Here is a 12,005-nt window from a genome sequence, read left to right on the forward strand (position 1 = left end):
TGTGGGCTCCAGAGAGGACTTCTGACATTGTAATATGATTGCGCATTTGGCCAGAGCTATTCTTATGAATTTCGCAGCCTAAGCAAGATAGATAGTAAGGAACCCATGCCACGCAGAGCTAAGCAGCAAGAGAAGAGGTAGTGTGGACAACGCTGTCACTCATCCTCTCAGTCATCAGGCCAACAGTGCTTAAGAATGGGTACACAGCTTGGAGGTTCCACTTTTCTGGCAAATTAAATCACTGGAAAAGAAAAGTAGATATATGGTAGTACTAGTGAGACTCCAAGAACATAGAGTGATTTACAAGTGCCTTCACATCCTTAAAAACGAAAGGGGCTAATTCTCTGATCACTTATTTCCTTTCAAATGGTGGAATGATTCATTCAAACTTCAGAAACATGAAGCCAGGATAACTGAAAATATCATCTTAAAAGTCAAAGAGTATCTAATGGTCCAAAACATTTATCACATTGCTAAAGAACTAGAACCAAAATCCCTTTAAGTGTGGGTGAGGTCTAATCAGGGTACAATGGAACACATGAGGATAATTTTTTAAGCCAAGCTATAAGATTACCTATTCATCTGAAAGTATGGCAAACAGATCCATCAATGGTTCAGTTGGTCAACTTACAAAAAGCAGGAGAGGCGAGGTGTGGGGGCTCACGCCTGTAGTCCCACCACTTTGGGAGGCTGAGGTGGGTGGATCACCTGAGGTCAGGAGTTTGAGATCAGCCTAGCCAACATGGTGAAACCCCATCTCTACTAAAAATACAAAAAATTAGCCAGGCGTGGTGGTGTGTGTCTGTAACCCCAGCTACTTGGGATGCTGAAGCAGGAGAATTGCTTGAACCTGGGAGATGGAAGTTGCAGTGAGCTGAGATTGTGCCACTGCACTATAGCCTGGGCAACAAAGCAAGACTCTGTCTCAAAAAAAAAGAAAAGGCAAGACAAACAGTTCTATACTAACTCAGACACATACTTTAACTATCCTATTTATTCCTATAGTGCCAGATATGTGAAGAACTTTAATATTCATAAATGTCCTAAAATTTGCTGACTCAAAATAGAAGGAAATTAGAATATCATTAAAGGCCAACATGAGCCAAATCCACATGAAAATTTTAATATTTCTTTATCTCACTCTGAATGCCTACCTTATTTCTAAGATACTTTTCCCACCATGTGAATTCCAACAATTCATTTTATGTTTTGACTGAGTTAAGTTCAAACTTATAAGCTAGCTTTATTTCAAATTTATTGATTTTTTGTTTGAGAACATTATCAAATATATTTCTCCTCAATGAATCTAAGTAAATGTATATATGGAGTAAATAAAATTAAATTTCAATTCCACTTCAAAGGTAAGAAATTTTCATTAATGGCAAAATTAATATATTCCTAACATGGTCGTTTAGGTGTGCCATTTATATAGAATTGAAAGCATATACATCATTTTCCCACCACATTACCACTTAGTTAAGACCCTTTAGTAAAATGCAGTGGATTCCTGTTCTGGAAGCTTAGAAAACTTGAGGAAAGGAACAATTATTAACTGAATTAACAAAACGGAGCTAGGCCTTCAAAAACAAACATGCAAAAAGAACAATCTACCTCTTGTCCTCCCAAACTATTCACAAATGGTACTCCCTCATGATAAACCAATATTCCTAACAGTGCTTACTTACCTTCAGGTAAACATGGCTAGATTTCAGCTGCTTAAGAGTGAAGAGTTAAGAGTTACCCATAGCACAACGCCCAGGACCATGAAGACTCTTTAAGAATACATATCCTTTCTCCCACTCGGAACAGTACTTTAAGAATATTTAACTTCCGGGTAAAATATGACCATAATGTACACTGAACACCTGATCGAGGTGCATTCCTTTTTTAATCCTGTTCCTGAGACGGCAAATCATTTCTAACTGTACTTTTCCCTGCAAATTCTTATGTCTATCTGTAAGCCACACAAGCAAGATAACTTTCCCCCCTTCTCCTTCCCACTGCAGACGAACATAAAGCACAGAAAAATACAGGGAAGAATTTGAAGATCTAATTAATTTACCACAAATAAACCAATTAATCTTTCATTTTATGATCAACTGAAATATCCCTTAAATACACTGAGAGGCCTTCTCTTCACCCATCAGGAAAAGCTCAGTTGAGAAGACAAAAAAAGAAAGGGCCAGGTGCAGTGGCTCATGCCTGTAATCCCAGCACTTTGGATGGCCAAGGTGGCCAGATCACCTGAAGCTGGGCATTCAAGACCAGCCTGGCCAACATGGTGAAACCCTGTCTCTAATGAAAATACAAAAATTAGCTGGGCATGGTGGCAGGTGCCTGTAATCTCAAGCTACTTGGGAGGCTGAGGCAGGAGAATCACTTGACCCAGGGAGGCAGATGTTGCATTGAGATTGAGCCGAGATCACGCCACTGAACTTCAGTCTGAGAACAATGAGACTGTCTCAAAAAGAAAAAAATATACAGACACAGACACAGACACACACACACACACACACGTTACCTCATTCATTCATTCATCCACTCAAACATTTACTGTGTCCACTGTGCCAAGTCAGGGACTGTGTAAATAATGGTGAGCACGCAGGGACAATTCCTACTGAGTTTATTTTTAGGAATAGAGGCAGAAAATAGATGAGTAAATAACAAACACAAAGAGAATTATTTATCAAGCAGTGCAGTGAAATTAAAGAACAGGACACTGGGCAATGAACAAGTGCAGCAAGGGTAGTCAGGAAGGCCTCTCTGAGAAAATAAATTACAACAGTGATCCAAGGGTACGGAGGCAGGGAACAGAAGAGCAAACAGAGGGAACAGCATGACTACAGGTCCTAAGACAGCAAAAGACTTAACCTGCTTGAGCCACTCTTAGGCCTCCAGGATGGGTAGACTGCAGTGACCAAACATGGAGAGAGGGCAGAAAAACCACATAGGCCCCACCTTATAGGTCACAGAGTTTAGATTTTATTCTTGGTGTGACGGGAAGCCAACAAAAGCTTTAAAAAAGTAATGGTACAACCTGATGAGTTGTATGATCATTCTGGCTTTGTGTGAAAAATTAATTGAAGTGGGCAAGACTGGATGGTTGTAAAAATTAACTCAAAATGGATAAAGACCTAAATAAAAACTGAAACTATAAAATTCTTATAAGAAAATAAATATGTAAATCTTTATGAGCTTGGATTGGGCAATGATTTCTTTGATGACAACAAAAGTAAAAACTACAAAAAGAAAAAATAAATTGGACTTCATCAAAATAATAAACTTTTTTTTTTTTTTTTAAGAGACAGGGTCTTGCTCTGTCACTAGGCTGGAGAACAGTGGTGTCATAATAAATCACTGCCACCTCCAACTTCTGGGCTCAAGCAAACCTCCCACCTCAGTCTCCTGAGTAGTTACAACAGACAGGCAGTATCGTGACGGGCTAATTTTTAATTTTTGGAGACGGGGTCTCAGTATGCTTTGCTCTATTGCCCAGGCTGGTCTTGAAATCCTGGCTTTAAGCAATCCTTCCACCTCAGCCTCTTAGGTAGCTGGGACTACAGGCATACACCAAAATTAAAAATTTTTTAAGCTTCGAAAGACACTATCAAGAAAGTGAAAAGAAAACTCACAGAATGGGGAGAAAATCTGCAAATCACCTATATTACAAGGAACTAGTACCCAGAATATATAAATAACACAACTTAACAAAGAAAACTCAATTTAAGAATGGGGTTCGGTGACAGCACATGGGTCTCTGAGACCCAAAAATTGAGAGTGTTTTCACACCCCAGGCGCTCCTCCTGGAGCTCTGCAGCCATCACCAAGTCACAGAACTAATATATTGAATTACACTGTAAATGCTATGGATACCGTTTGGATTACCATGAGAAAAAGAGAAAGAAGGAAAGTCAAGAAGCTCGAGAACATTCAAAGAAGGCAAAGAAAATGATTGGTCTGAAGGCTAAGCTTTCCCATAAACAGGCCATGCTAAGAAATACAAATGAAAAAGACTATCAAGATGCATGAAAAGAGAAACACCAAACAAAAGAATGATGAAAAGACTCCACAGGGAGCACTACCTGTCTATCTGGCAGACAGAGAGGGACAATCTCAGGCTAAAGTACTTCTCAATATGATTAGACAGAAACAGAAAGAGAAGGTGGGAAAATCGGAAGTCTCTCTGCCTAAAGTACATGCCCAGAAAGAAACAGAAGTCTTAAAAGTTACTCCAACAGGAAAGAGAAAGAAGAAGGCATGGAAGAGGATGGTTACTAAAGTCTGCTTTGTTAGAGATGGCTTGACAAGAAAACCACCTAAATATGAAACATTCATCATGCTAAGGGGCTTGCATTTCAAGAAAGCCCATGTAACACATCCTGCACTGAAAGCCACCTTTTGCATACCAATACTTCGTGTAAAGAAGAATCCCTCAATCCTGCTGTATACAACTTTGGGTGTTACTACCAAAGGTACTATCATTGAGGTAAATGTGAGCAAATTGGGCCTTGTGACTCAAGGAGGCAAAGTTATTTGCAGAAAATATGCTCCGGTTACCAACAATGCTGAAAATGATGGATGCATAAATGCAGTCTTACTGGTTTGACAGCAATTTCATATATAATTATTGAGGACTACACACCAATTGAAAAAAACTGCCATTATTATAACATTTCTGAATACTACCAAACAGTCATATATGTTTGCAATCATCAAGAGATTTATTAAATTGTAAACATTAAAATGGAAAGAAAAAAAAAGAATGGGCAGCCAGGGCCAAGGACAGTGGGTCACACCTATAATCCCAGCACTATGGGAGGCTGAGACAGGAGGAGAGCTTAAGCACCAGGAGTTGGAGACCGGCCTGGGCAACACAGGGAGACCCCCATCTCTACCAAAAAAAAAAAAAAAAATTAAGAGTACACAATGAGTGCACACCTGTGGTCCCAGGTACTCAAGACGCTGAGGTGGGGGGACTGCTTGAGCCCAGGAGTTCAAGGCTACAATGAGATAAGCAACTACAGTTCAGCCTAGATGACAAAGTGAGACCCTGTCTCCAAAAAAAAAATATTTTTAAAAAGTGAGGGTATGAGATTTGAACAGATATTTCTTCACAGAAGATATACAAATAACCAAAAAGCACTTGAAAAAATGTTAACATCATTAATCACCAGGAAAATGCAAATCTAAACCACAATGAGATACCATTTCACACACACTAGAATGGTTATAATAAAAAAGGTAATAACGATGTGGAGGAACTGGAACCTTCATACACTGCTGGTAACATTGTAAAGTGTGCAGTTGTTTTGGGAAGCAGACTCACCGTTCCTCAAAGGTTAAATATAGAGTGGTCATATGATCCAGTCAATTTCACTCAGGGCAATATATATCTCCAAGAGAACTGAAAAGACATTCATACGTTCTACTGCTACACACAAAACATTATACACAAATGTTCACAGCAGCATTACTCGTAACAGCCAAAAGTGAAAACAACCTAAATGTTCAACAACTGATGAATGGATAAACAAAATGTGGCAGGTCCATACAATGGAACAGTACTCAGCAATCAAAATAGTACTGATACATGCTTTAAGACAGACAAGCCTTGAAAACACGCTAAGTGAAAAGTCAATCACGAAAGGCCACCTATTACATGATTCCGCAAAATGTCCACAGTACATCTACAGAGATAGAAAGTAGATCAGTGGTTGCCAGGCACTGGGAAGAGGGGGTAATAGTGATCACTAATGAACACGAGATTTCTTTTTGGATTGTTGCAAATGTTCTGAAATTAAGTAATAATGGCAGTTGCCCAACTCTGTAAATATATTAAAAACTACTAAAGTGTATATTTTAAAGGAATGAATTTTATGGCATATAAATTATATCTCAATTAATTTTAAAGCCAGAAAACAAATGGATGGCAAAATATCAGCCTGGAGGCAAGTCTGAAAGAGAGAATGGTAACTTCGATTAACAGAAAAGAAAGAAAGGAAAAGAAAGATATAAAAGGGGGGAAATTACAGAAATGATTTAAAACCCCAGTTTGTTGTGGGGAGAGAATAAAATAACCAGACACAAACTGGCTAACTTCTGGGAGACAGGAGACTCTAAAGTCCTGGAGAATTATAAAAAACAAAGAGAGAAGTATTTTTCACCCAATAAAAGGGGAATAATAAATGAAAAATAAGATACACCATCAAGAGGAAACAATATATTTCAGAAAATACTTCTGAATATTTTTCTGAAATAGGATTACTCTTGATTTGGAAAACTTTGAATTGTGCAAAACTGACCAAACTATATACAATGAAAAATAACATGTTGTATCTATGATGGCTAATTTTTGACTCAAGAATAAATAATATTTGGCTGATACTATTTTTCTTTTTTTTTTTGTTTGAGACCGAGTCTCACTCTTGTCACCCAGGCTGGAGTGTAATGGCGCGATCTCGGCTCACTGCAACCTCCACCTCCTGGGTTCAAGTGATTCTAACTCAGTCTCCCAAGCAGCTGGGATTATAGGCGCCTGCCACCACGCCCAGCTAAATTTTTTGTATTTTCAGTAGAGACGGGGTTTCACCATGTTGGCCAAGCTGATTTCGAACTCCTGACCTGAAGTGATCCACCCACCTCAGCCTCCCAAAATGAGAGAAGTATATACAATCAATCCTTTCATTTTTCAGGTGATTTAAATTTCTCACTTTTAAACATAATCTAAGTTCCTGGCAAATGACTCCTTTTGCTTATGAAAATGAACTCTTACCATGGAACCACATGAAATTTTAAAATAATGATTTTTCAGTAAAAACCTCTGCTGTTTCAACCTTTGGGAAACAAGGCAGTTCTGGAGTTGGCAAAGCTTTAGAAATTCCCCATCAATCAGGACTTTCTGAAGATGGCGAAAGTGCAACACACAAAATAAGAAAGAATAAAGCTGACTTCCCCCAAGAAGGGAGAGCAAATAAACTAGCAAAAAAGACTGGTCAGTGTGTTCATACAGTGAGGTCTCAGGAGAGCTACAAGTTTTTCTCCGAAATACCATTTGAGAGTTACAACACATTTCTTTGTTTTGCTCCAAAATTCTCTGCCCAGTAAATTCCCTCTTCTTTCACTACAATCTACTACTAAGTGAATATTAAAGAAACAAACTTGAGTGGAAAATGGGATACAATGAGACAAACATGCACCTATGGAAATATATGACTAGGTGTCAAAATGAGTAGAACTGACAAAAAATGATGGGTTTAGGGAAAAGGGATCAAAATGAATAAAATTGGCCATGGAATGCCTCTGCACAGGATAGTTCTGTAGTGTACTCAGAAAATCAAGCAGGTTATAAGAGGTCCAACATAAGGGGCTGAAAAAAAGGCTCAGGGTGGGCTGAATAGTTTATGTTAGGACGACAACAAAGAGACTGGCTTTCTTAGAGCCAAGGGTTTTTGTTCTGAACGGACTTAGACTTTTGGAATCTTAAATACCTTCTTAAGTTTAGCTCTGTTTTGGAAGAAGACTTTAGATGTTAAAGACTTCAGAGAAAATAAGATATGGTGACATCTGTGGTTTTGGAAGTATTTTTCTGTAAACTCCCATGGAGTTAACTTCAGGAAATTGAAAATACTCTGACCCTCCCACAGGACTCAGACATAGAACAAAGTGGTTAAGAGAGGAGGTTCTGGAGTTGGTCTGTGTTCAAGTTCTATCTCTGCTACCAAATAGCAGTGAGACATGGGGCAAGTTACTTAAACCTTTCTGGACCTCAGTTTCCTCACTATAAAAAGTTGCTGTAATCAGAAGAAAAAAAAGTTGCTGTGAAGAATGAATAAACTCCTACTTAGAGCACTTCCAGTGACCCAGTGACCAGCACACAGTAAGAATACATAAGTACTAGATCTTCCATTCAGAATTACCATGGACAACGACTCACTCTAAGTTATTAAACATAATATGGACAAAATCTCATTACCCCATGAGATGATTTATTACTGGAAATTCAAGGAAACCAGACATTTCAAGTGTCCCGTGCAATGAGTCACCAACTTTTGGATTTTGTCAATATTCTCAGACTGTTTTTCACCCTTCTGGTTGAAATTAAGTGTAGACACGTTACCAAGAAATGTTTTGCTGAAATGTGAAATCATACAGGTCAGGAAATCCAGAGACTTGAGTTATCCTGGGTAAAGTGGACGTCAGAATTTCAAGTATCTCAAACGTAAAATAAAGCCTTCATGGCCTTAGTCAGGTTTGTAGTTCTACTGATGTTACATAGTGACAGTGCACAGCTTAGGATAATTTATGGAGCAAATGCTGAAAAAGGAAACATATTACTAGACACAAATTTTACTTCCTCAGGGGGAACTTTAAAACTAGCTACGGACTGTGGGTATATGTCTTCAGCATGCTGAGCTGATGCCCTAAAGAAAACGTAAGTCTGATGGGCTTGCACCTTTAGGCTTACCCTGGGATGGAGGTCTTTCCTGAAGCACAGTGAAGGCCTCAGCACTTACTATTAAATGATTCTTTGCCCTTTCATAATATAGTTATCCTGTGGGTAACATGCTTTCAATGTTGACACGGACACATTTGTCAGTGTGGCCATCTGACCGCCCTTGCCCCATAGCCATTCCCTCCTCCAGAGGAGAGCAACTGGGCCCTGTTTTGCTCAGTTTATTTATTATTGGATAGGTTTTTGTTTCTCACTACTGTCAGAACAACCATTAATTGCCATGCTGTCTAAGACCCATTATTGCCACCCTCTTTCCTTTTTCCTTTTCCTGTCTCATTCCTCTCTGTGCTTCTCCCCACAGCTGCCATCTTTGTGTGATAAGGCCGACCTTCTATGGGCATCAAATAAACCCCGTCATCCCATCAGATCCCCTCTCTCCCTTCTCATGGGAGTGCCTCGTACTGATCAGGCACCTGGAACAAAAGGGTGTGGGATTTGAAATCAGAATCTAGGTCTCTGTCACCATTCTGCCACTTATTAGCTGTGACCTTGGGTAAAAATGTGCCTTAGTGTCTTAGGGACAGTATGTATATTGTCTATTTCTCAGGACCGCAACGAGAAGTAAATGAGTGCATGAAAGGGTAAAACCACAGGGTACCCTAGAATGATTTCCACTCCTCCTAGGAATGGAGAAGCTGTTCTAGAAGCCCAAGTATGCTGGAAGATTGGCCGCCAGAGAGTCAAAATTTTCTTGTATTTAATCCATTAAAAGCCTGAGAGAAATTCTGAAACTCATGCCCAAATAACCTCTCCGGAACAAGGATATCTCTTGCACTAACCATATTTATATAGCCCTCTTCAACTTATGAGATTCCTTATTCATGGCTGGAATGTTATCTAAATCAACTGTTTAAAAAATAATATTTAACATTCCTTTTCCTTCTCATAAAAATGAAAATCCAGAAGAGAAAATTTTTTTTTTAATCACCCATATCCCGCTACCAGGTGATAAATATTTTTAACATCTCGATGTACCTCGTTAAGGCTTTTTTTTCCTGATTCTTTTCATAAAACATGTAACATATTATATATTACATATAATTTCACAACTGTTCTTTTCCATGCAAGAATGTATCAAATACGTCCTCAACACTCCAACTCTTAGATTTCAACCAGAGGACATTTTGAATCTATTTCAAATTTATTTACTTATAGGATAGTGATCTAAAGAGGACGTCAGAGGCCAACACAAAATTTTATACATCAAACTTTTTGGCTTATTTTAGAACCCCCAGGAAGAGTCCAGTATTTATAAGAGGAACTTTTATATGTGGTGGTATAATTCAATTAACAGGCAAATGCAAAAATGTTAAAAACGAAAGCTGAATACTTACAAGCAAATTCAAAACTTTAAATATTATACAGACTATATCATTTGGAATGCCAAAATCTTCTCTCAATTGAGACATATTTTCAGATATACTTAGAGTTCTAGCAAATTAATAGAAACCGTGAAATGAAAAAGACCTTTTCTATGGATAATTGATCAGTTATTGCTTATTTCTCAAGTCAAACCTGCAACAGAAGCAAAGAAATGTTGTATTCTAAGAGAAAATAATAATAAAATATAAGGTACTATAAAGTGATAAGGTTATTCGTCACTATAAACCAAGGATGAGTACGTTATGTGTCACTATAAACCAAGCAGCAGAGTTAAACTGAGGAAATATAAAAGAATACCGATCATGACAGCTACAACTTTAAAGAGTTCCACAAAACTTGAGTATGATTCATTTCAATATGAAGAGAACAGACACAAGAGAAAAGATCCCCTACCTTTAATTAACTAGGGAGACTAATGACAAAATGGACTCTTAAAAGCCATTACTGGTCTTTTGCTCTTAGATAAATACTAGTAGCCCCCATTTTTTTTTCTTTGCTTGGTTTTTCTTTTTGTAAAGATGGGGTCTCACTACATTGCCCAGACTGGTCTCAAACTCCTGAGCTCAAACAATCCTCCCACCTTGGCCTCCCAAAGTTCTGGGATTACAGGGATTACAGGCAAGAGCCACTGCATTCAGTCAGCATTTTTTGTTTTAAAATATTTATGCCAAAGATGCAGATTAGACTGCCAAACTTAGGGGAATGTGCAAAAAAACTTCAACAAACCAAAGAGAAAAAAAAAAGAAAGGATATGAAGAGTCAAAAGTCATGTAAGAAATTCAAAGGATCAATTAACATAAAGACATTCAACCTCACTGATAAATACAAATTTTAACAAAGAGACTATTTTTTGTCTACAAAATCGTAAAAATTAAAAAGAAAAATATGGAAAAATGAATACTATCAAACTCTTGAAGAGCAATTTTGGCAGTAATATCAAAATTTAAAATGTGTATGTCCTCCAGCAATCCTTTTATGAATTTCTCCTTTCATAATTTCTCTTAGGAACAAGTAACCTAAGGCATACAGAGACACAAGTATAACCGTGTTCACAGAAAGTTTATTTATTTTTTGAGACAGTCTTGTTCTTTTGTGCAGGCTGAAGTGCAATGATGTGATCATAGCTCATTGCAGCCTCTAACTCCTGAGTTCAAGCGATCCTTCCACCTCAGCCTCCAAAGTAGCTGGGATCATGGGTGCACATCATCATGCCTGGCTAATTTTTTTTCTTTTTTCTTTTTTGTAGAGATGGGGTCTCCCTGTGTTGCCCAGGCTGGTCTCGAACTCTAAAGCTTAAGTGATCTTCCTGCCTCAGCCTCACAAAGTGTTGAGATTAATGTGAGCCACCACATTTGGCCAGAAACATTTATAACAGACAAAAACTAGAAAATATCTAAACTACTAAATGGACTTACAACGTAGGTTAAGTAAACTATACTATGTCCATAAGAAATTTTACTCAGTTTCAAAATAAATCACAGATATTAAATAATAATAATATGGAAGATATTCATGAGAAATAAAGCAAACTGCAAAACCATACATATGGTCCATTTGCTGTAGAAAACTAAAGTTGATACAAGTAATACGTGGCTATTTATGTTTGTTTTAAAAATTCCTTTGAATATATAAAGAAAATAATCTAGAAGGATAAACTCTAAACTGCTAGTGTTTCTCACTGTGTTACAAATATTTGATAACAAGGAGCGGGGACTAAGTTGTCATTTGAATTTTTGTTATAAGCAGATATAATACTTTTCTAATTTACAAATAACAAATAAAGGAGGAGGTTCTCTCAAAAAATTAAAGTGCAACATATCACACTGAAATTAAAAATGTACTTCACATCTACTAGTTAAGTTAGCTATTTACATGCTTCATAAGTAAGCCAGGTAGTTAAAATCCATCAAACGTGAACACCACCTACCTCTTTAGGTGATAAATTTTGTGTGTATACTGTCCCTTTTCTCCATCCTTCTCATAAGGTTCATTCTTTAAGACTTCTATTCCTTCTCCACCACCAGTCTCATTCTTACTGGCTTCTGCAACAGAGTAAAGCTGCCCAACTTGATACTGAAATTTCAAAGAACATAGAAACTCAGTAAGACAG

General features: G+C 37.7%; 1 protein-coding gene and 1 pseudogene across 2 annotated transcripts in view; one reads left to right on the top strand and one right to left on the bottom strand.

Annotated features, from left to right (window-relative positions):
• PITPNB (phosphatidylinositol transfer protein beta) overlaps window positions 1-12,005 on the bottom strand; it is a 68,302-nt gene that overhangs the window by 47,746 nt on the left and 8,551 nt on the right. For both annotated transcript variants that reach the window (XM_012464919.2, XM_012464920.2), the window contains exon 3: window positions 11,823-11,968. In XM_012464919.2, the coding sequence (XP_012320342.1) occupies window positions 11,823-11,968 (146 nt within the window). The remainder of the gene's footprint in view (window positions 1-11,822; window positions 11,969-12,005) is intronic.
• LOC105725744 (ribosome biogenesis protein NSA2 homolog) lies at window positions 3,730-4,586 on the top strand (annotated as a pseudogene).

The sequence above is a fragment of the Aotus nancymaae genome, unplaced genomic scaffold (genome assembly GCF_030222135.1).
Source record: "Aotus nancymaae isolate 86718 unplaced genomic scaffold, 86718_ANA_hifiasm-v0.15.2.pri h1tg000076l, whole genome shotgun sequence".
In the NCBI taxonomy this organism is placed as follows: Eukaryota; Metazoa; Chordata; class Mammalia; order Primates; family Aotidae; genus Aotus; species Aotus nancymaae.